The sequence below is a fragment of the Hydra viridissima genome, unplaced genomic scaffold (genome assembly GCF_058129835.1).
Source record: "Hydra viridissima isolate aposymbiotic clone 2 unplaced genomic scaffold, HvirCarnegie_v1 scaffold_2, whole genome shotgun sequence".
Lineage (NCBI taxonomy): Eukaryota > Metazoa > Cnidaria > Hydrozoa > Anthoathecata > Hydridae > Hydra > Hydra viridissima.
In genome coordinates, this window is record NW_028324301.1 from 20664559 (window position 1) to 20690000 (window position 25442).

Below are 25442 nucleotides of genomic sequence, written 5' to 3' on the forward strand. Positions count from 1 at the left end.
CCATTTTTTATTGGAAATTGGAAATCAACAGAAGTTGAGAAAGGGAAAGGGAGAAAGGAAACATTGTACAACGTGTTTTTTGCTGTTAAAAACAATTTAAAATCTAGGAGATTTTTACTTTGAATTTCCATGAAAACCAAAGTTGGATCTTTCTTTAACAACTTTCTTCAAACATTTAAGCAGATGGAAACCACAGAAGAAAGTTTCACCCGGAACATTGAAAAGCTCTTGCTACTTTTACAAATTCTTTGTGGATGTTTAAATTTTGTGTTTTTGCTGCTTTTGTTTTTCACAAATTTAAAATAGCTCCATAAAGATAAAGCTATAAAACTATACAGCAGCAACTTCTAGCAATGCTCTTTGGTGTTTTATCTGTTTCTAAAGAAGTAATAATTTAAAATCTCAACCTTTTAGTCCTAAGTATACAACCTTACTTTTCCAAATAACTTATAAGTAAAATAAATGCTAAAGATATAAAATCTGTCATGTTAAAGAAGTGGAGAAAAAGATACTCAAAGCCTTCTTCTTGATGTAAAAATGTAAAAATAGCTTTCTCCAGCTTATTCTCTTCAACACAAATTTCTTAAAAAACTGACAAAATTTTTTACTCAAAATTAAAAATATTATAAATATTATATTATAAATGTTATAAATACAATTGAAAACTTTTTTAATGGAGTGCTATTTATTTAAAACATTTGAGCTTCTTTAAAAATATTGAAGAAGAAAAACAAAAATCCTTTAAAGATTGAAGTTGCCTATCAAAGACAGATACACAAAAAAAAAAAAAAAAATTCTGGATACCACTTCTTTAACGAAATATAGAATGTAAATTAAAAAAAAAATGCAAGGAAAAGTAACTACCATCTGTAGAAATTTCTGGTAACTTTTCTCTTGGAACTAAATGCATTACTGTTTTTTTACCAGCTGACAGATTAAGTGCTGGAAAAAAAAATTGTCAAAATTATCAAAAGAGTATTTTAATGAAAAAAACATTAAGTTAAACATCATTATTGTTTTATAATGAAAAAAAAATAATAATAATAATGATAGGTTGGGAGATGTGTGTCTAAAACTGATCAAAAGTTTCATCTTTTAGAGTCATCATTTGAATTTAAAATTTAAAATTTAACCAGAAAGATTCATTATTAATTCATAAACGGAACTATGTTTGTCATCAGAATCTATTGAAAGCAGAAGATTTTCATCTAAAATTTCATAGTTAAATAAAAAATAAAAAGTTTTTTAAGAAAAGTAATATTGTTTAAATACATCATTAAATACATCCTCATAAATATGTTGGCTCTATTGTATTTTGTGTGCCATTTATACCAGTGAATAAGTTCAGATACCAAGCCATTGAGATGATATAAAAAATCATACTCAACTTATATAGAGTCAAGACTTTTATTTATTTATTTATTTTTTAAATCATAAGAGAATACTTTGTATATGTAATTATGCTATGATATATAAAGTACTTTTTAAATAAAAAAATATTGAATAGGAAATATATTGGAATGTAGCAGGTAATCAACATGTATTCATGTGAACTGCCCACCCAACATAAGACATCTTTAAGACGACTTGAAGACATCTAGACAATTTAAAGATGAGTTAAAGATGTCTTAAAGACATCTTATGTTGGGTGGGTGAGAAGTTTTGGTTGACATGTGTATCAAAAAATTAGTAACAAAAAATTGAAAAAGTAAATCAAAACCTCGGGAACAATTTTTATAGCAAATTGGTCAAACAGATTATCTGGTCAGAAAGTAAAACATGGCTAAAAAAAAGAAAACTTCTGGACTTGAAAAGATGAAAATATTTGGATTATTGCAAGTATTTTCATTTTTTCAAGCTGATAACAATAGTGAAACAATTCTGTAATTTATCAAATGTCAGCAAATGTAAAAAACATTTGTAAGAAAACTTTTATATCAAATATTTTAACCATTATCAAATATTTCATTATTTTTAAAACAGTTCTTAAAGACCAAAGAAGACAAAAAAAGTCATTTGTAAAAAACCTCAAGCTATACTTATAAAGTAATTATAAAGTGTTAAACTTTTTTGTTAAAAATAGCAATAAATGTAGTTACAATCATTTACCATGAAATGTGATATTTTCATGAAGAAATCTGCCTTGATATATAATTCGAAGCACATGATGACTCGTTATGTTTTCTCTCTCTTCAGACCATTCTATAAAGTATATATAAAATAGTATGTAGATAAATAAGAATCTTTTAAAAGTCAAAATGTATGAGAAAAATGGTTTAGAGGCTTTTTTTAAAAAAAACTCTTAAACTGTTAACTTAATATTTTAATTCATTTATAATCTTAATGCTTTTTCTTCAATTCCATCTTTTCAGATTTAAATGTTAATGATTTTAAATTGAAAAGAACTTTTTCACATTTAATTTTTCAACAACTTAGCACCCAGGAGTTATCTTATAACTCTTAAAAATTAACAAATGTTTGCCTTAAGATGATCCTGGTCTGAGATTATGTTCACTTTTATAAGCTTTTAAACTTGCTTGCATCAAAAGTTATAACTAAATTTAAACTTACAAGCAAGTACACAAAAAAATGGAAAATTGCTTATATTATAAAAAGATTTTTTATTTAAGCAATTTTCCTTGTTCAAAAATTAAATTTGAGTTAAAATTTTCAAATATCATGTTGAACCCCCTAAATTTCTGACTCTTCAACACTGTTAAAAAGTCAAAGAAATTTAGGGGGTTGACATTATATTTGAAAAACCCCATGATTTTAAAATTTTCTTCCATTCCTTTCCTCTTTAGTTTTGAGCCACCAGATTTTACAATACTTAACAATATATAATAATAATAAAATCCTTTTACTTATTTATTGCTTTATCATTTTTATTATGTGTTTTATTTTTTCAGATTCTCCTTTCTTTGTTTTTTAACTCCAAATATATACAAAAAAACTAAATTTTCCAAAGGAACATAAACTAGTAAAACACAATTTTACATAAAGCTATGATAATCATATAAGTCATTACAGCAAACAATTCTTTCTGTCAGCATATATAAGGCAAAATTACTTCTTAACTCAATTTATGTCACAATACCTCTTGATTACAGGGTCAGGATATTTTTCTGGAAGTTAATTTATTAGTTTCAACTGCCTAGGCAGGCATTCTATTTGAGTGGGCATTCTTCATCAACATCATCGCTTGTCTTGTTCTCTTTAGGAACAGAGCAGATATCTGCAATCTGGGAAATCCATAGATTGAAATGGAAACTTATCATTCTATGCCTGAACACTCCCTCAATTAGTGATATACTTTGAAAATGGCTCAATAGACTCTTTTTTCCAATTACGCATACTTAGAGTGGTAGCAGATTCTCTTGATCAGAGTGAGTATTATATTGGGCTAGTAGACAGTGTTGTGGATCTCCCCCACTCCTAAGCCACTTTATGCTCATAGAATATTTCATCTAAGTGGAAACTTGATTATCTTAATTGAGCATTTATTTCTAAATTGTGTATCTGAGATTTTTACAACCAAATAGTTGAACAGTACTTCTGGGATTCAAAATGGTTTAGTCCGAAAGCAAGTTTTTACCAGTTTTCCTGAAGATTTTACTCTTCCAAACATATTGGTACATGATCCACAGATTGACATTTCATAAATGCCCTCTATGTCTTCTTAAGAAGCTCCTAGACTTGGGTATGAATTGACTTATAAGACAAAAGGTTCAATTCATTATGGGATGCAGATTGTGGAAATTCAATTCATTATGGAATAGCTCATTGTGGAAAGGTTTTACATTGGCTTATGATAGCACGTTTGCTACTGCTGCTGCAGTAGCATAAAACAAAGGGTACAGCCAAGAGTGAGTGACCCTTATCAACCCATCTACCTTAAGCAAGTGTTTACGCTAGATTACTCTTTTACAATATATTTAATTAAAAACATTTAGCAATAGGTGAGTAGTTCCTCTAGTTCATGAACTCATAACTGCTTGCCTCCAAACACTACTGATTGCCTTATTCATTTCCTTGATAATGATTTTTTCCTCTTCCATGTTAATTTAAATAACATCATTCTTCTTTCTTAGTCAGGAACAATCTTTGATTATATCTAAATGCAAGACTACTTGCATTATAATTGCAATGCTATTTGCACCACACCAGAGTATTGCAACAAAACTACTTGTAGCATTTCAAACTTAAGAACAAGATCTTTCCCAATGCATTTTTTAATGCAAAGTATTTTGCTGGTAAGATTACTTGCCAAACACTACAGTGACTACATGTGGGTCACAGCCAGTTTGTAATGGAAGCTACACAGTGAATTGGCCACACCACAAGAATAAATTATGCAATGTAACTGTGCCTTTCAGATGGTCACATTTCCAATCTAATTTATTCTCGCAAGTGTAGGCATACAAACATAGAACACAACTGCTATTTAGATTCTCAAGCTGCTTCAAATGTAATCTATATTTTTTCAAATGTTTTTCATTTTCTGGCTGGAGACCAGAGTAACAATGATACCATGAATAAAGGAATCAACTTCAGACTCAACAAAAGATCAAAACCTTAATCCAGTGATTGACACCTGGATACAGTGAATCACATTTTATCAAAATTTTTCTAATGATCCTGGGTGCAACATTCAGAATGAATCCAAATTGTGTTAAACAACAATTATATCAATTGTCTTTGACAACTTGATACTTCCACTGTGATTTGTCTGCAAGATTCTGTGAACCTTCAAGTTAAATAAATCTAATCTCTTTTGTCAGTTTTGAACTACATGGCCAATCTCTCCACAGCACATAACTATTTAAAATTCTTGTTCGAGGATATAAGATATTTAAGATCCCTGTTCAAGGGAACTGTTTTTTGGGTACTTTTTAAAACTATCAATATATAAATAAAAAATAATCACACATTCTTGAATACTTATTGATTTTGCTAACAAGAAAACAAAAAAAAACACAGTAAAACTTTATTTTTACTTTTGATACTTCATGATAGTTGATTCTGTTACAAAAATAAGAATATAGAGAACAACAATTTTAAAGAGTATAAAACACTGTCTAATGATAAAACTTACACAGTTAAATTCCAAATTATTTAAATGAGATTGCTTATTGATTTCATTGCATATAAATTCAAAATATTAAAAACTTATAAAACTATATATCTGTATGTAATACTTGTGGATGTTTCAATTTTTGTAATTAAAATCTGTAAAAAATTTTCAGGATAAATAACAAACAGCATGATAAACATTTTCTGTACAAAAAAGAAGTCACTTGTAAACATCTAATATTATTAAACATAAGATATTTTAACACATTGACTGCCTTGTCAGCCACCAGTGGCCGACAGCAAGGTATTCCTAAAAATGTGAAAACAATTTTTGGACATTTTCCAAAAATTTTATTGGCAGTGAACATGTTACAAAAAAGTTAACTTAAGTAAAAAAGTTAGGCTTAAGCTTTAAAGTCAAAAAAATTATAAAAAACAAGTAATGTTTCTCATAGCCTTAAACAGATTTAAGTCATACCACTGGGCCAGTTATCAAACACATGCTGAGTTAATTCTTTGACAGATGTGTGAAGTGGAACAACAAACTCATGTGATTGCCCACTTGCAACAATAAGTTTTAAGACCAACTAAAAGTATAAAAAAGACTCAATAAATATAATAATAATGATAATAATGATAATAACGATAATAATAGTAATAATAATAATAACAATAATAATAACAATAATAACAATAATAATAATAATAATAATAATAATAATAATAATAATAATAATAATAATAATAATAATAATAATAATAATAATAATAATAATAATTCAAAATTAATTCAAAGCATAAGTCCTAGTTTATAAACTAGGACTCATGACTCATAAATCATATGTTCTTAAGTTTTTTTAAAGGTCTGAAAAAATTTCTGTTAAGTAAAACTTCACTTCAAAAATAAACCTCATTGAAATCTGACAAAACTAGAAGATTAACTAAAAAAGAAACAACAAACAAGGAGGAAAAAAATAAAGATGAATATGTAAATTAAAAATATTTGATGCAAAGACCAATAATCAAAGAAAATGTATTTGAAGTTTATTAAATGACTTTCCGCTTAAAAATCTATCAGGATTATTTATTACTTCACTTTGAAGACAATAGCATAGCCAAATGCAATTTTTTCTTTACATATATCAACAAGTATTCTGCAAAATCATCTTTGCTAAAAACACTTTTTGAAAAGAGTCTAGACTCTATTTTTAAACCTAAATTATGCAACAGATTTAAAAAGCACATAAAAAAATACTTCATTCTTAAGTAAGGCTTCGGGAGCAAAAGATAAAGAGAAGATAAAGGAAACTTTTGTCTAACAATTATAAGGACCAGACACAATATATTTTATAACCAATTTTGTTTTTTAATTAGATGTTTAAGAGAAGATATAGATGGACTTCTTCTTCAAAACAAACTTCATTCAATAATCATGATAGAAAGAGTGTTTTTTAATTTTCATAATTAACTCTCTTTAGAAACTCTAAGATATCTTGCTCACTATTCCATCTGCTAGAGCTGAAATTAAATTTTATTTTATTAGTAGAAATTTTTAAAAATACAGATTAATTTATTGCTATAATATCACAAATCAGAGTTATTCCCTTAGATGTATCTATCCAAGATTTAACAATTTAACATTTTGCTATACTAATCATGACAAAAGTAGAAGAGATACTGTTTTTAAAGTTAAAAAATTTAAAAACTACTACTAGACAATCTGACCAAACAATAATATGAATTTTAGTAAAAATTAGTAAAAATTGGATGCACAAAAAATGGTCTTTTAAAGGTGATCAGAGTATCTTCTTAACACAGTGCTTCTTTCTCAAACAGTTGAGACTAGAAATTTCAAGATTCTAATCATTTAATCTTTTCGTTTATTTTTGCAATTATTTTAGGTCTAATCACAACAAAAGTTACTTTTTTTACAATTTGACTAACTTTAGATCTTATCATTATAGAATGCCTTGTGTTTTTTCATAAAACAAACAGAACAAAACATTAGGTTTAAGTTAAATTTAAGCAAACTTTTCTTCTTAGAATGTTGAAACAATTTTGCCACAAAAATTCTTCACACTTAAAATTAATATAACAGATTGTTTTGGTTATTTAAGTACATAAAATATTTCTAAAGTTTTTTTCTTACCATTTAGTAATCAAGTATTGAATTTTGAATTCTACATCATTAAAAATATACCAGATACCAATATATATTAGATATACTACATCTTTAAAAAAATACCAGAGGGTCATATTTATTGTATTTACATAGCTAATACAGCAAATTAACACATCAAATATTTATGTGGATTTTTAAAAAAAAAAAACTGTTAAATTATTTTAACTTTGGAAAGTCTTTAAGAACCACTTTAATTCATAACTTCACAGTTTTACCGATACTTGTGGGTTACAAATATTTAACTTGACTTTACTAAGCATATGAAAATGAAGCAAATGAACTTTTCATACCTTCAATTTTTTTTTCCTCTTTTTTCTTTTTTTTTTTACTTTTTACTTTTAAACTTTAAACTCTTTAATACATTGAAAAAACTGATATGACTTCTAGGTACAAAAAAAGAGAGGGCTTGCTAACATAGTGACAAGCATAAACACTTAACATTTTTACCATGCTCAAGTAAAAATCTCTGTTTAAAAGTTTGCCTAATCATTTACTAATAATTTTAAAAAATTCATGCATTTATGAAAACTATTAGGTATAAAATGTTAAATAAAAACACTTTTTAAAAATGTTCAATCATATTATATCATACCTAAGGTTGATATAAGATACTAATATATTGAGAGTTGACACTTTATTCAATTTACACATCTACATACACGTGCGTATGCATACACATGTGTGCATATACGTATACATATATATATATATATATATATATATATATATATATATATATATATATATATATATATATATATATATATATATATATATATATATTATTGTAACGAGATTATACATATACATATCATTATACCAGATTTTTCTGCTGAAGACTGGAAGAATTTACTCTATTGCGCGAAGTATTATCATTTTTATTTTCTTCTTCACGAAAACGCTTAACGTAGGAGCTTGAACGAGACCGTGAACTTAAGATATTCGAACTCTCTTTATTTTCCGAGGAATCATCTTTAAGGTCATCTGAGTTATTTATATTATTATCTGTCATGATAGTTTAGAAGGTTAGAGGATGGAGTATTAGAAGCATTTATGCATAGCCACGAACCTCTGGTGAATGAAGTTCAAAGTCACAACTTATGGACTGCCTTACACTTTCGGCAGTAAATCAAAACAACTTCTCCGTTGGTTTAGTTGTTTCTAAGAAGTTCTTGCTATTTTGTTCATTTTGCAGAACAACTTTATTTTGTTTTCAATTTTGCGTTCACCTGAATTCCGCAAATGCGTACGTTAAAGATAACGGCAACGAAAGCTAGCTACTTTTTTTTAGACATAACCTTTAATTTGTTAATAATTAAATAAAAGCTATAATGTAAGGTTATAACCTAAAATGTTATTAACGAGAATTCTTCATTTACATTACATTTCAAACATACTCCCTGTTATTAATGTTAGTTGGAGCTAAAAAAATTATTTCAAATACAAACTAGTTTATCCAAATTACAACTAAAAAAACTGTTATGCACGCAACAGGGATGCACACAACAGGGATGCACGCAAAAGGATCTTAAATAGAATTTTGTTTATTTTAATTTATTAATTACTCATCAATAAAATTTTTGTTTGATATGTTTTTTATTTTAATGAAGAAACGTTTTAATCATTGCGAAATTCTGTTTTTGAAAGATTTCTGTTTTTAAAAATTTTTTAAGTCTTTAAAAGAATTTTAAAAATTCTTAAAAAAATTTTAAAAAATCTTTTAAAGAGTTTTTAAGCCCAGGCTAAAATGATGAAAACATTAAGTATTATGAGTTGCTATCTATTACTAACAAAATGATCTGCAATGATAAAACTGGACTAAAACTTAAAAATGCCATACCTTAGGTGCAAACTAAATATGTAACGGCCCCCTCCAGTGCGTAACATAGTTTGGCGTTTTTTATTGATGATACAGAAATAAATATAGAAATGTTAACGTTTCGCATATAAAAGTATTTGTTAAAATTATGATATATTTAGTATCACGTAATTTTCCAAAAAATAAAATAAGTTTAATGAACCCACCATCGAAGATTATGCAATGTAGAATAATACCTACAAACACCTTATAGCAATACTTTACAAATTTGATTGAAACTCAGTGACAGCTAAACACGTCTACTGGAAATTAGGAGAACTTAACTGATTATTTGATTCTGAAACTGTTTTGCTCCATTTATTTTTGTGTTCCATTGTATGTGTATGTAATAATTGGCCATCACTCTTTTGTCATGAAAACCAATAACTAACTTGAAAGTATCCGTTTTAATTAAGGAGAATGAAAAATTGCTTTGAAAGTAGCGAACTAAGTATTTCTTAGTATTAACAGTATTAGGTCTTGTATGTAGCAGAAAAGAAGGTTTTTTGCTTTCAAATAGAAACCGTTCTTAGCTTGAAGGAAAACAACAACCAAATATTTCAGCTTTAAGCTTTGAGGGATGTAAATTATAACTTTGTCACTGCCGTTTGGAGGAGAGAGAGGAGAGTCAGGAAGGACTAGGTTACCGCCCCATTTTTTTTTTAGTGGAAGAGTCATAAATATGTTGGAATCTTCAAACTTTAATTATTGTTTTATAATTTGAAAAATTTAACAAAAGCTTAAATTGTCTGTATATATATTAACGTTAATAAAAATTTTGTTGCTTTGGGAGGAAGGAGCATCTTTCTTGGAGTGCTGTATAACTTTGAGAAGCTAATTTGCGAGTAATCAGCAAAAACCTATATTATTATGACCTTTTTAAATATTTTTAAATAAAAAAACATTTGTAATATCTTGAATAGTTTAACAACTTTAGTTGTTAAATTATCCACGATATTATAAAGTAACAACAACCAGTGCTGAATTTAAGTCTTTTAAGTGACTGGGGGTTTTAAAACGAGGGCCTTTTGAGACAGTAGGTAAACGTATATTTTGAGTTTTGAACTTTGTTCCGTAAATCTTATTCAATAAATTAGTATCTGCCAATTCCAATTTTCTTTTTTTTGGACATTTTAACCACAATTTTTTAGCATAAGTAACATAAATATAAAGTTAGTTTATGTTTATGATATTTGTTTATCTTTAGAGAAGAAGACAACGCTAAATAACAATGGCTTTTTCCTAATAAAATTTAAGTTAATGAACAAATGTGAATCGAAGTGACTAATTTGTAAATAACATGTATTGCTATTTTTATTATAATCATAAAAATTTAAATATTCTTTAATTACATGTAAATATTCTTTAATTACACGTAAGTCAAATGCCGATGACACGAAACAATGATTCATAATAAAATAACTTTTTATAAAACAGGTTTTTTAAAAAAATTTTGATATCAGAATCAGTAATTATTCGAAAATGTATTTGAAAGGAGTATTTGTCTGCAGTGCCGGCCTTAGAATTCTTTCTGCCCCTCGTTTGGAATTTTCCTGACCGCCCTTGATTATTCTATAAAAATGTTAGTAAATTTCATGCAAAAAAAAAAAAAAAAAAAAAAAAATCCCATCCAAAATCCAAAACAATAAAGGACATAGAAATATTAAATTTTTAAACAGGACAAATAAATATTTGGCATATTTAAGAAGTCTTTTTAACCATTATTTTTTATTACGTGATAATAATATAAGAAAGTCTGTTATTTTCATCACACTTTCTGACATCCAATAACCATAAAAACGTTTCAGTTCCAATCAAATCGATCAACTAATGGTAACTTGAATTACTACGCGCTGCCTTCTTAATTTCTTCCGCACACAGTGAAATCATGTTGTTGGAAAGGCTTCTTCAAATCTTTAAACACCCACCTTTCGTATTTGTTTAGATCAGAGCCAATGGACTGATTAATGTGACATGTTGTTGGTTGCAATTTACATGTAGTTAAAGTTTTTTTGGCTTTCTATAACAAGTGCCATTTTTTCAACCTCCTTTTTGTCATTTTTGTCAATGTAACTAATATAAACAATAAAAAAAAGTTCATACGAGCTTAGATTTGAATTTTTACTAATTAATTGTCGGATTGAGTAATTACGAACCAGCAAAACTGTAAGTTAATGGCCGTTAGTAAATAGAAGCCAAAAACTTTACCTAATATGGAGCAAAATATAAATTCAATTAAAGTCTGTTTTGTTTTAAATTTTTTACATGCCAGATAAAAATTATCTGAAATAACACAGCCATTTTGAAAACAAATCAAGCAAATCTTTATTGACTAATTACTGTTGTACATAGTAAAGGGAATTAGGTGCGTAAGCTCCATTTGGAATGGCAGACAGATTACATGGATACACATAACACATGCTCAAATACCAGATATAATGCTAGCAGCTGTGAGTATTTTACTGAAACTTGATTTGTTGACAGTTACTATTGTAGTAAGTTTTCTGAGGGCCAAATTTCAGTACAATCTAATGGCTGAAGCCATTAGGAACAATGTGCAACCATCATTAACTTCAATGTATTTTCAGTAGTAACAGATTTCAGTAGAGTTATGAGAATTAGGGTCATCAACTATCAGTACCCAGTTAACACTCAGCCACCCAGTTTCACTAATACTCAGCCACCCAGTTTCAATAACACTAAGCCACCCAGTTTTACTAACACTCAGCCACTCAGTTTCACTAACACTCAGCCACCCAGTTTCACTAACACTCAGCCACTCAGTTTCACTAACACTCAGCCACTCAGTTTCACTAACACTCGAACCAACTGCAAGTGCATCAATAGCAATAAAAAAGGATTAAAGTGATTTTACTGTTTTACTTTTTGTTATTAAGAGTTGAGGTGCAGCAGAAATATTTTTTTATAATTCCTAATATATATCAAAATAATTAAAAAAAAAAAAAGGTAAAAGAAAAAAAGAAATTATAGTCTAAAATAAAACAAACAAAAAATGTTACAACTAGTAATAAAAAAAGAAAAAAACTATTTAGTAGCTGGTTAACTCTTCTTTATTGACTAAAGTGCGTAAGTTGCGAATAATTATTTTCGACAAAGAAATGCTCTAATGCCTGGCTTTCTTCTTTAATTCATTTGATTCAAATTTTTTTATCCTTAAATTAATAACAATGTCTTAGTGAGATCAAGTTCAATAAATTGTTTTGTTTGGTTTTTTTAGATGGCAAATAACCATTCGTAGGTGATAGGTTGATGAAATATCGTGTGTACATCTTTTCTTTGTTGTTGTTTTTAGCTTAATTCTTTTCGTTTTATCAATCATTTATATGAAAACTTGACGAGTCCATCTTGTGTACGTCTTTTCTGATCGTTGCTTTTAATTCTCCCTCCTCACACTATTTATGCGAGCTTAAGTCAATAATATGTAAGCTTCTACGCTGAAGGCTGATAACTAGAAGTAAGAAAGAACACATACTCAGGTGATTTAAGGCCAGTCCAAATTTTTATGGTAGTTCGTCCTACCTTCTATAACTTTTTTTTTAAAAAAACTTTTTTTGAAAATTTGTTGTCTAAGCTGAATAATACTTAGCAAAAGTTGGGCTAAGTTGAAAAAAATATTATTGACAAAATTATGGTGGATGACGCATATTATCCTTAAACCTCCAAGATGAATGTTTCAAAAAATAAGGGTTTAAATTGTTAAGCATAACTTTTCTAGTTACCTACAAGCTAAAAGACATCGATATTGAATTATATTGTTTTTTCATACTTTGATTCAGAAGGTAGGGTAGAAAATCCGACGTTTAATTATTTCTTTTAACAACGAACACTGAAGTGTCGAGAACTCGGTAATACTTAGCGATTTTGTTTTGAAAGGCTTTTTGATGACCGCACAAACAGAATGGTTTCTGTCTGTGGAAGTTATTCGTAATAAACAAAATAGAGCGTGTGCTCATTATATATACATACATACCTACATACCTACATATATATATATATATATATATATATATATATATATATATATATATATATATATATATATATATATATATATATATATATATATATATATATATATATATATATATAAATTTATTATTTTTAATTGCTATTTAGAATTAAATAAATTTGGTGAATAAGTTTGGTCATTTGTTTTTATAATTTTTTAAAAGGTACTCATTTTCATGTCTGCATTTAGAAATAAATTTAGTTTTTTTTATTTAGTAAATTTTTTTTATCTAAATAAGTAATAATTTCAAACTTTTTTTGTTAACAAAATATACATTTTTGAGATGTTATTTGGCGCTAATCGACTTTCTCTCCCCCCCCCCCCCCTAATTTTATGATTGATTCTGATAGAGAATTTTATGCTGATTAAGAATCGTATTAAAACATGGGTCTCAAAATCAATGGAAAGTGCTCTAATTTGAAGTTGAAAGTACAAAGTTATACGGCAAATCCCTAATATTTGCCATCTTGCATAGAGATTTTCTTTTTTGTCTAAAAGTTATCATTTTAATGTATTCACGGCCTGGTTTTTATTTTATTATAATGAAGACTTCGAATAATAGAACGTGAGAATTCATTCGCTTTAAAATTGTCATGCTATTATGCTTTAACTAGGACTCTTACTTTGTTATCTAGAATATCTTTTAAAGTTTTTATGGAATAAGTTAAAAAATTCTATTATTGATTATATACTATAATAAATTTTAAAACGATTGAAATTGTTTATTAACAAAGTATATATATAAAACTATAAACTTTTTTTTTAACACTTCAAGTTTACCCCCCGTAAAAATTTACTTTCATTTTGTCCCTCATACAAAAAGGAATGTATCAAAATAATTATTCTGTTTCTTCATTTATCAACATGTCATAGCTCTTCAAAAACCAACAAACAAACGCAATCCCCCTGTTGTCTAGGATCTTGCTAATTAAAAACGGCTATTTTCATAGCCACACAATTTCATTAAGAAAATTTTTTGCAAAAAAGATGAAAGAATTCCATTTTTGTTATTCAATGAAAGTTCATCGTTACTAATACTTTTTACTTAACAACAAAGCAAATTTTTATTTAAAAAATAGTCTTTAATTCTTTTATAAAATTAAAATTTTCAAGAAAGAATTACGTTTCACAAGAGTAAGATATTTTATACTCGTTTGTAAATCTAATTACACTCGAAAGAACTTTCGCGCCTACAATAATTCAAAAAAACATTTTTTAATAATAAAAACCAGGCTGCCAATGTTTTGCTTTTGAGAACAAGATGGCGAATATTAGGGATTTGTCTTATAAATTTGTACTTTCAACTTCAAATTAGAGCACTTTCCATTAATTTTGAGACACATGTTTTTATACGATTCTTAATCAGCATAAAATTCTCTATCAGAATCAATCATAAAATTAGGGGGAAGGGGGGGGGGGGGGGGGAGAAAGTCGAATAGCGCCTGTTATTTTAGATAGGCGCAGTTTTTAGAATAGACCAGTTTAACTTAAAGTTAATATTTTTTTCTTTTAGTTGCCAAATATATTTTTACAGCATAGTCTCTTTTGAGTACTTTTCATGATTTTTTTAATTTTTCAATGTAGTTAATTGAACTTCCTGGTCAAAGAAATCAATTACTATTTTACGATGCTTACTATATAACTAAAAAAAAATTATTTACAAGTATATTTTATAGTTATATAGAAATGTCATTTATTTTATTATAGGAGGATGGGTTCTACTTAAATACAGCACATTGAAATTTGACTGATAGCATGCTTAATTTGTATATTACAGAGAAATAAAACTGGAGAAAATGAAGAAAAAGAAAATGTTTATTTAACAAGAATGAAAATATTGCAAGAAAGAAAAAGATCTAGATTGAAAATAAATTAATTAATAAAGTCAGCAGTAGTCTTTAGTAGACTGTTGACAAAACGAATTTAACCAATTTGTTAGGAAGAAATAGAAATCGATTTATTAAATTCTTTTGTAGTAAAATTATAATTATTCGAAATGCATTATAAATCAATGACAACAAATGCATGGACATTAGTTGAATTAACAAGTAATTTACATAAATTTGTTAAAAGCAGCTAAATAAGTTTAAAGATTATGGTAATTGTCGAATGTTTATATATATCAAAATGAATTGGAAAAACCTTTGCGATTGGTTTTGAAAACATCCTTTGTGATATTATTGGAGTAATAGTTTAAATTCTAGTAATAAATTTTTGTTAAAGAGGATTTGATTTGTATTGATTATCATTATTTAATTTATCATAATTTTTTATTCATTTTGTTTCAACAATAATCATCCAGTCAATTGATTTATTAATTTTTTGTTTGTTTAGATATTGTTTAGATATTATATATATATATACTTGCTGCCAGTTTCTCTTTTTTCAGAATCGTCAAAAAGTCGTTCTATTTTCTTGTTCTTTAAGAACATTAAGCACTTTCTATTTTCTTTGTTCTGTTCTGAACATTGAGCACTAATTTTGTAATATACACTAACACAATTTACATCCAATTTAAGAAATCTATTGCAAATAATAAGTATTCAAGATTTGAATAATAAATAATGTGGTTTGTTATAAATCATTATATTATATACTAATTCATAACATGTTATGAACTCATGATATATAATCAAAAGATCAGAAAACTTTCTTGTCGGACTTTTTTAGTTACCGCTTTATTATAAACGTTTAGAAAAATCCCGCGGGATCTGAACGGCACAATTTTACGTCACCCTCAGATAAACGAAACAAACCCGAAACTTACGGAGACTGGACTTAAACTACATTAGTACCCTTTAAAAACAAGCCGAACTTAAGTCCACATTGTTCAAAAACCGAGCTGGAACTGTGTTAAAGTTCTTGAAAAATTAAACTTCGAACTATAAACCATAAAACTTGAGTTCATTCCCATTAAATTTATAAAAAATTTAGAGCGCAGCGTTGTGTAAAGTAGTAGTCCACAATATTCCAACAGTTAGTAATACATTTTTAAAGGTTTTGCTTTTTTAAAGTTATCAACAGTTTCTTTATTTTTTGTTTCATTAGCTCGGTCGCTGAGCAAAGAGAATGTTAACTTCAGTAAAAAAATTTCTGCAATAAACCAGAAATAAAACTTGCGTCGTTGTGCCGGCTGCTTCTTTATTTTTTAGGTAATTAAACTAAACTTATTATATTAACACTTATTCTTTTGATTAAGAAGTTCAAAAAGTTTTCAGATTTAAAAATGATAATTAAAACCAATCGAACTGAACCGAACTGAACCAAAATGGCGCTCCAAATCACCCGAACAAAATTTACATTCTTTCACGCCACATAACAAAAAAAAAAAAATCATAAAAGCAAATAAATAGCTTTTCATCGAAAATGTGCCTTCTTGAAATACTGTATTTTTTTATAATGTAGGTAATACAAAAAATGCATAATTTTATTTCAACAGAAAGATTATCGAAGAAGTTTTACAAGTTGATTTTCACTCACCCTAGATATGTTCTTTCTTGATTGCTCATAAAATGCTCTTTTTTTGACTAGACTTGGTGAGTCCTCAGTATGCTCGGCATGTCTAGAAGCACGTCAAGAATTGAAACATCAATTTTGTGCCAAAAAATGTAAATTTGGCTAATTTGCCAAAGGCGCGACCGATTGAAGATATTTGGGAAATTTTGAAAAAAAAAATATATTCGATGGCTCCGCGCAAAATCGGACTATCTGCAATCTCCGCGGAAAACAAATTTGGCATATCTGCAATCTCCGCCAAAAACAAAATTGGCATATCTGCAATCTCCGCCAAAAACAAAATTGGCATATCTGCAATCTCCGCGTAAAACAAAATTGGACTATCTGCATTTTTGCCAGATACATTTTTGGACTATCTGCGTTTTTCGGGTGCATAAATTTTTGGTGGTGTTTCTTTAAATATTTGAAGTTTTTTTGTAAAATTCTACAATTTTTTAAATAATAGCGATTCTTTAAACATTTATTAATAGCGATTATTTAAACACAAAATCTTGATCATAACTTGATTAAGTTTGTGAGTAATCAAGTAGTTTTAGTTAAGATAAATATGTTAAAAATAACTTATTTTATTGTTAATAATAACATAGCATATGTAACAAAACATTGTTATGTTACATACTAATTGCTAAATTCATAATACATACTTTGTCAATTTTATTTAGCCTTGTTGTTGTGACTAATAACTTTAGATCAAATTAAATTCTTATTATGTTATGTTGCATTGTTGCTAAGTGGTCTTTATACGCAAGATCTGCATATAAATATATACAGGATGTCTGCCAAATCAAGTAAATGTCAGGGAATTCGGATATTTTCAAAAAAATCAGGGGATTATCAGGGAAATTAGGTTAAATTTTAGAAAAATCAGGGAAGATGACTCTATCAAACTTATATAACTTAAATAAGTTGTATATAGTACACGTAATCTAAAAGTTTATTTGGCAGATAGTTTTATGAACTTCTCTTGATATATTTAATGTGGGTTGTTTTATTGTTTATATTTTTACAGTTGAAGAGCATTTTTCTAAACGATAAATAGATAAATATCAGGGAAAAGCCAGGGAAATCCAACTTAAAATATTGGCAGACACCCTGTTTATATATATACAGTGGCGGCTCGTCAATAGGGGCCATAGTGGCCCGGCCCCACTTATATCTATTTAAGATAAAATATAAAATATTTGGTAATGTAATTATGTATATATATATATATATATATATATATATATATATATATATATATATATATATATATATATATATATATATATATATATATATATATATATATATATATGCAACTATTAGCCTAAACTATTTGCAGACAGGTTTTATAAAAATAAATAGTTCTAAGTTAGTTCTAATTTTAAACTATATTAATTTATAAGTAATATGTTTATTTGCAATTTATTCAAAGTATTGTAGCGTTGTTTTAATTCATTGCCAATAGCGGCTGGGCCGATTTTTACTGGCCCTATTTATTATGTTTATATTAATATTATTTTTGATGCGCGCGCAGAATTTGTTGTGCTTTTAGATGGGACGAAAAAACGCACCGCAGGGCCTCATTGAACTGGCCCTTGAAGAAAAGAACCTTAAAAACATCGCTAAGTTCAAAAATTTCATCCACCATTTTTAATTCTCGATTTAAAGAGGGAAGAATTTACTGCTGCAAAAAGTCATTAGGAGTATAAATTAATAGGAATAAAAACATGGCAAACATGATATTTAAAATAATGTAACAGAAATTACTGGTATAAATGTTGGTCTGACATAAACATTTAAAGAGATTTAGGAGACAGTTAGGTGAAAGAAATTAATTTTTAATAATTTTCTGAAACTAGATCTTCTAGGACAAGTCATTTTATTCTATAATTATAAACAGGAATAATAAAAATTATAAGTTCATTGATTAGTTTGGAAAATTGATTTTAAAATATCATGGAAAAGTTTTGCATTTCTTTTATAATCAACTATCTTGTACATTTTATAATTTTGTTTAGTGAACTAGAATTTTCAGGCATATATTGTTTTATTTATTTTTAAAAATTTTAAAGCTTGTTTTCTTTTTTTTTTACAGGGAAAAAAATTGTGACTCAACCATATTAATAATGATCTTGGTTTGTGTATTGTTTAGCAAGTTTATATATTGTGATTCGAGAAAGCTTAGCCATTTCTACGAATATAATAAGAGCTACAAACTGTTTGCACTTTTGAAATTCTTGTTCTTTTCTCAATGAGGGATTGCTAAAGTTTATTTTTTTTAAATAGCTTATGTATTATATTTTGTTGCATAATGAATCAGTCATTGAAAATTATTTACATTTTTTGGTGGCAGTTTAGTCATTCTACCTTTTAAGTTGCCAATTAGGTTGACACTGAACCAGAGCCAATATCAACCATGATGATAAGCATTAAACACAAGTTTTAAAGACTAGATTTTCAAGTAAAGATTAAAATTAGTCAATATTATTATTAGTTTGTTACAACAAACTTACAAACAGCTAAACAACAGAAGATATAAATAACTTTTTTTTTTTCAATTACAAAAACTCTACCACTGGTGGTACTGTCACATTTCATAATACAACTTCAACAATTGCTGCTTCCAAAAAGGCACTAATTGAAAATATATTCAAAGTTTAGATTATTTAAAAATGTTGGACATTGACTGTTACCATCGAAATAAAATAATCAGAATATTTTATTGAAATTTTTTTTTTTTTTTTTTGGGAGGGGGGGTTAAAGCTAAAGCCAAAGAACTTAAACTGTAAAAATATTCATGTATTGTTGTGTATGCTTACAAACAGATATGAAGTTTTTATTTTTATTACATAAAATCGTTAAAGCATCTTTGACAATGTAAATAATCTTGAGAAGTTTACTATTATTTATGACTGACATTGTAAATGTTGTATTTAAGAATTATGGATTTAATTAAGTATGAAAAATATGTATTTAATTAAAAAAAATATGTGTTGCATTATGAAAAAATCCTTTAAAAAACATGTTTAAAAATTTTTTAATGTATCTTTTCTGTTTTTCTTGACCTTTTCGTCATTCTCAGAAAACGTTATGTGAATTACATGTTAATCTCTGATTAACATGTAATATTAATCAGAGATAGTTAAATGTATATGTAATGTTACATTCTTTATTATGTTATCGAGTGTTAATTAAGATTAAGTGCCCTTCTTGACTGAACTACTGTTGATAAAAATTTTTAAACCATGCGAATGTCATATTCTAGTTACAATATAGTTTAAAGTTATCTTATTACAATAACTTAGGTTCATCAATAAGATAATTTAACATGAACAAAATTGATAGTTTGTTAGCTAAACGTTTCTCGTCATTGGGCCTTCAAGAAAAACTAGAAATCAAAAATCTTGGGGCATACCAACCAAAAGGTGTTCGTATAACTCAAGTTGATGGTAAAAAAACACGAACATTTTGTGTAGCATGGTTTGAAAAAAAATCATGGTTAAGTGTGAGTGATGAAAAAAATTCGTTGTTTTGTTTTTATTGTGTTTTGTTTGGTGGCGAGAGCTTGTGGACAGAAAATGGCTGTAAAGATATGAAACATCTCTCTGAGCGAATACAAAAACACGAATCCAGTAAAACACATATAAATAATTCGTTGCAGTTTCAAATGCTCGGAAAGACAAATATTTTATCGACAATTGATGCTGGATACAGTCTTAGCATAAAAAAACATAATGAATTAGTTGACAAAAACAGACAAACACTATCGAGGATTATAGATTGTATAAAATTTTGTGGTGTACACGAATTGCCCTTAAGAGGACATGACGAAACTATTGACTCAAATAATCGAGGGGTATTTTTAGATATGGTTTCATACACAGCTACATTAGATAGTGTGTTTAGCGATAATCTTAAAAATTCAAAAATAACAAAAAATACTTCGAAAACAAACCAAAATGACATTTTAGAATGTATGTATAAAGTATACATAGAAGAAATTAAACGTGAGATTGATAAAGCAAGATTTGTTTCCTTGCAAGCAGATGAAACAACTGATGTATCTTGTCGTTCTCAGTTCGTCATTATTTTGCGTTATTTAAAAGGTTATCAATCAGTTGAAAGATTTATAGCATTTATTGATGTTAATGATAGAACTGCTATGGGTCTTACAAATGTATTAAAAGAAGAATTGAATTGTTTTGGTCTGAAAGAAAAATTAATTGCACAGGCTTATGATGGTGCAGCAGTTATGAGCGGATCAAGGAATGGAGTCCAAAGTCTCATGAAAGAAGTTAACCCAAATGCCCATTATGTTCACTGCTATGCACACCAATTAAATTTAGTTTTGAAAAAAGTTTGTTCGTCGAATAAGCGAGTAAGAACATTTTTTTCTACTTTAAGTGGATTTGGCGTGTTCTTTACGTCCTCGCCAAAACGAAATGATTTACTTCGCGAAATTTCTTTTAAGCAGATACCAAGAGTTTGCGAAACACGATGGAATTTTCGTTCAAAAATAGTTACTTGCATAAAAGAAAACAAAACAAAGATTGTGGATTGTTTTAATAAAATCATAAACGATGAAGGATGGGATGATACAAGCGTGTGGCAATCTGTTGGGTTCAAAAAATGTTTGGAAGATTTAGAGTTCAACTTTTTTTTATCTTTCTTTTATTCAATTTTAAAACATGTTGATGTACTTTACAATATATTGCAATCAAGTAACAGCAACACTATTACAATCAAGGAAGCTTTTGAAAAATTTGAGTTATCCATAAATTTTGTGCGAAATAGCATCACTGATGAAGTTCCTGGATCGATTCTTAACGATTGCAAAGAAATACCTGAAAACCAAATGAAACGAAACACATCAATTGAACTACTAATAGAAGATGCTAAAGATGCTTGTGATAAAGTTATTTTCGAAATTAGCGACAGGTTTAGAAGCATTGAAATATTTAAATCATTTTCAATTTTGGATCCGAAAGATTTCAATTTTAACAGACAACATTTTCCTCGGAATCTTATAAAAAATATTCTAACAAACTATCCAATGCTGAGTGAAGTTAAGTTGATGTCCGAATTAACCGTTTTGTATGAAAATGCTTTTTTTAGTGATGTTGGCAATATTAATGCCCTATCCCAATTTATGCATAAAAATAACTTGATTGAAACATTTTCTGAAGTATCAAAGTTGATAGAGATTGTTTTGGCCACACCTGTGTCTACAGCTGATGCTGAACGGTGTTTTAGTACTTTAAAAAGAGTTAAGACACTTTTAAGAAATTCCACAGGTCAAGATCGGTTGAATGCATTAGCTGTACTATCAATACATAAAGATTATTTACAGGATATTGATCAGTTTAATCAAAAAGTAATCGAAATGTTTTCTCTTATGAAACAGAGAAGAGCAGAATATTTGTATAAATAATATGCTTAAATCTTTGTTTTTAACATCATTCTTTATTTCAAGAGATATTATACCTTTATAAAAATTATAGTGTTAATCGTAACTTTTTATATTTGTGACTTACTTCTAACTAACTAAAAGTTTTTACCATAAAATTAAAATAAAAAAAAAATCTAAAGAAGTAATATTAAAATCTGTTCAAATTATAATGCAGCACTTTCAGGGCAGCTTTTACTGCTTTTTACGAAGGTTCAATTCAATGCCATTAAATACTTATGCTTTATTTTGGGAGTATGCTAGCGCTTAACTCTGTCAACCAATCGAAAAACGCTAGCGACCAAAGACTTTCTAACAAACACCGAAGTATCAATTACGCTGACAGCAAATCGTTGCGATATTTTTCGGTTAATATTTGCTGGCCCCACCAAAGTTTAATGTCACCGGCCGCCACTGTATATATATATATATATATATATATATATATATATATATATATATATATATATATATATATATATATATATATATATATATGTAAATGTATATGTATGTTTGTATGAGTATATTAGTATATATAAGCAAAGTATAACAGGTTTACTAAACATAATACAAACATTTTACATTTTTACAATTAATACAACAGCAATTAATTATTGGAATTGTTGTCTTTTTATCATCTTTCATTTTACTTGTTATTATTAGTTTGGTTCAGTATTTATTAAAAATTTATGTCATGTAACTTGTTTTAATTTAAGGAGAACAGACCAATGTTTGGCAAGACCCATTGCAGTCACTATCTATATTTATTAAAAGTTGCTGATATTGTCTAAAGAATTGATCGTAATTCAAAAGTGATATATTATGTGTTACAGCAAATTCAACATATGAAATGCAAGTTTATGCTTGCACCTCTTACATAATCCAACATTAAGTCAAGCTCTTCATTATTTTAGTACTAAATAACTAATTTTGTGAAAGATAGAAACAGAAATTTTTTGTGAAAAGTATTTAATAGATGGAATAAATAGGATTTTCAGTTCTGAAAAAACAGGGCAGGAAAGGAAAATGTGACTAAACGTTAAATGTGTTAAACTTGTAGATTTACATAGAAATAAAAATTAAGAGTACAAGTTACTTTGCAAATAATGCTAATGTTTGGCTATCTGAAAACTTTTGATATATGTAGAAAACTAGTTTCAAGTTTTAAGTTCAACTTAAATTCAACTGTTGAATATGTCTAATTTCTTATAAGTGATACAAACTTAACTTTAGTTTATATTTGTTTGATATTTATATTAATAAAGTTTTTTTCTCAATTTTACATTTCTTATTTGTGCGAGTTAGACAGTTTTTTATAATATCATTTTTTTATTTTGCTATGATAGTATTATATTAAAATATTTATATTTACATCTTTAACCACATGTAAATACAGGTTTTATATCTAAACTTTTCCCCTCAGATCATTAAGGAGCTTTGCCATGTTTAAATCCACAAGTATTTTTCTCTTGTATCAAAGAAAAAATTTTTTAAAATTAATTTCATAAATGTAAATGTATGATTTTTTTTCAGTCATATAAACCTTATCTACTTTCAAACATAAATATTTTCTGTCAACATAAATTTTTAAAATAAGAAATTTTAATGTTATTGAAACGGTATTATATATATTATTAACATAATATAAACAACTTGTAAATGAAAAATAATTTTACACTAAGAAAGATAAAATTCTGTTTACTTTAAATTAAATTATTATACAATATTATAGTATATTAGTAAAAGAAAAAGAATTTCTTAGTAGGATAAGGATGACCCCTGGATTTTGAAAATAATCCTAAACGTTTCTAAAAACATAATTTTTACACAAAGCGACAAAAATAGTCAAAGCTGAATAAACAATGTAAATAATGCTAAATTAATTTAATGTGCTAATTAACAGTGTCGGATTTAGATGACATTTGACTTTAGGTATTTTTACATCCATTATATTTTGGTTAGCCATCGAAATTTTTAATTTGATGTATACTTCTAGAAGATGTATAAATCTAGAATGATTTAAGGGTTGATTCCTTCCAAATCAAATTTCAAAAACCCCATTTTAGACATTTTCTACTTTTTTTAAATTTGTTATTGGGCAAAAAAAATCCAGCACTGTAAATATTGCCATAAATATAATTTTTAAATATAACATAACATTAAAAGTATATTATGTGGGAAATCATTTAAGTTGTTGTTTTTGGGTTATAAGGCAAACCGGCGTAGAATTCCCAAGCAGTTTTTCTCACAAATGTTTTAAGGTTCATCAAGTCTTTATATTTTGATTCTCCTATCGGAATTCTGGATTGATAAGTGTCAATAAGTTCAATTGACGTGTTAATATTAAGATTTTGCGGAAGAGGTTTGTAATCTTCAGTGGAAGAGTAACTTAATTTATAACATCGCCCTTTTTAATACCTGGTCTGATTTCTGTGTAATATTTGATATTTGAAAAATTTTTAAAAAAATCGTATTTTAGAAACTTTACTTTATACTTTGGAAAAGATATTTTTGCATTTTCAATGAAAGCAATGTAGTCACGAGGCTCGTGTATTGCTCTACCTCTCAGATTTCTTTCGATATTTGCGTGTACACTGTCTCCTTCACACTGATCTTTTTTAGGTTTGTGTATAAATACGTTTTTCTTGTCAAGCAACTCATAGAAAACTGTGTGGCCCACGGGATCCAAGCGTTTTTCTGCTGCTTTAGTCTTGTAGAACCTGCAATATATAAATATATATATATATATGTATATATATATATATATATATAATTCTGTATAGTACTTTATAATTACTCACGGTTACATATCAATATATAAAATACCTGCAATATATAAATATATATACATGTGTATATATATATATATATATATATATATATATATATATATATATATATATATATATATATATATATATATATATATATTATATATATATATATATAATTCTATATAGTACTTTATAATTACTCACGGTCACATATCAATTGGTTTTTGCATCAGAGACAGGTTACTTATTTGAACTTTATTGCGCGTTGGTTTAAATGTTTGTGCTCTCCATTTTATTCCCGTTGAAAATCCATATTTTAAAGCTCAAGACTTTTTTTTTTGAATTCGAGTCTTAATTTTTTTAGGGACTAGTGCATAATTGGTATTGATATTTTGATTAATAATTAATACGTCTCTGATTACTCATTATGTCATTACTCAATGTACTGTTGTAATAATGATTTTTATAGTTACAACAGTGCATTGAGAATTTAAAAAACGTGGTACAACATTTTGAGTCCCGATCTCAAATTTCAAGTATCTTAAGTATGAACTCTTTCTAAGCAAACGTCAAAA

General features: G+C 27.3%; 2 protein-coding genes across 4 annotated transcripts; one reads left to right on the forward strand and one right to left on the reverse strand.

Moving 5' to 3' along the window:
* Window positions 1-68: 68 nt before the first annotated feature.
* LOC149892378 (ubiquitin-like protein 3) lies at window positions 69-8512 on the reverse strand. 2 transcript variants are annotated; one of them, XM_090079203.1, is made up of 5 exons: window positions 8076-8512; window positions 5552-5660; window positions 2110-2202; window positions 865-942; window positions 69-378 (listed from the first exon to the last, which is right to left on the reverse strand). In XM_090079203.1, the coding sequence occupies exons 1-5, from the start codon at window positions 8265-8267 to the stop codon at window positions 323-325; spliced, it is 528 nt and encodes a 175-aa protein (XP_089935329.1). In that variant the 5' UTR covers window positions 8268-8512; the 3' UTR covers window positions 69-322. The 2 variants fall into 2 exon arrangements, with proteins under 2 accessions (XP_089935329.1, XP_089935330.1); XM_090079204.1 differs by lacking the exons at window positions 69-378; window positions 865-942 and adding an exon at window positions 1675-1783.
* Window positions 8513-18194: 9682 nt separating this feature from the next.
* On the forward strand, window positions 18195-23228 carry LOC149892379 (zinc finger MYM-type protein 1-like). Of its 2 annotated transcripts, XR_016450266.1 has the most exons (3): window positions 18195-18465; window positions 18740-19105; window positions 22810-23228. XR_016450266.1 is itself a non-coding variant. In XM_090080416.1 (2 exons), exon 2 carries the CDS (start codon window positions 19973-19975, stop codon window positions 22073-22075), a length of 2103 nt encoding a protein of 700 aa, XP_089936542.1. In that variant the 5' UTR covers window positions 18195-18465; window positions 18740-19972; the 3' UTR covers window positions 22076-22492. The 2 variants fall into 2 exon arrangements, 1 of the variants encoding a protein (XP_089936542.1); XM_090080416.1 differs by lacking the exon at window positions 22810-23228 and having other exon boundaries at window positions 18740-22492.
* Window positions 23229-25442: the final 2214 nt, after the last annotated feature.

What these genes read in the sequence shown, in the direction of transcription:
- LOC149892378 (XM_090079203.1), bottom strand. Translation starts at nt 8,267, where the DNA reads ATGACAGATAATAATATAAATAACTCAGATGACCTTAAAGATGATTCC. An exon ending in TGAAAATATCACATTTCATG is followed by an intron (nt 943 to 2,109) that starts GTAAATGATTGT and finishes TTTTTTTTCCAG; the next exon opens with CACTTAATCTGTCAGCTGGT. An exon ending in ACCAGAAATTTCTACAGATG is followed by an intron (nt 379 to 864) that starts GTAGTTACTTTT and finishes TTACTTCTTTAG; the next exon opens with AAACAGATAAAACACCAAAG.
- LOC149892379 (XM_090080416.1), top strand. Translation starts at nt 19,973, where the DNA reads ATGAACAAAATTGATAGTTTGTTAGCTAAACGTTTCTCGTCATTGGGC.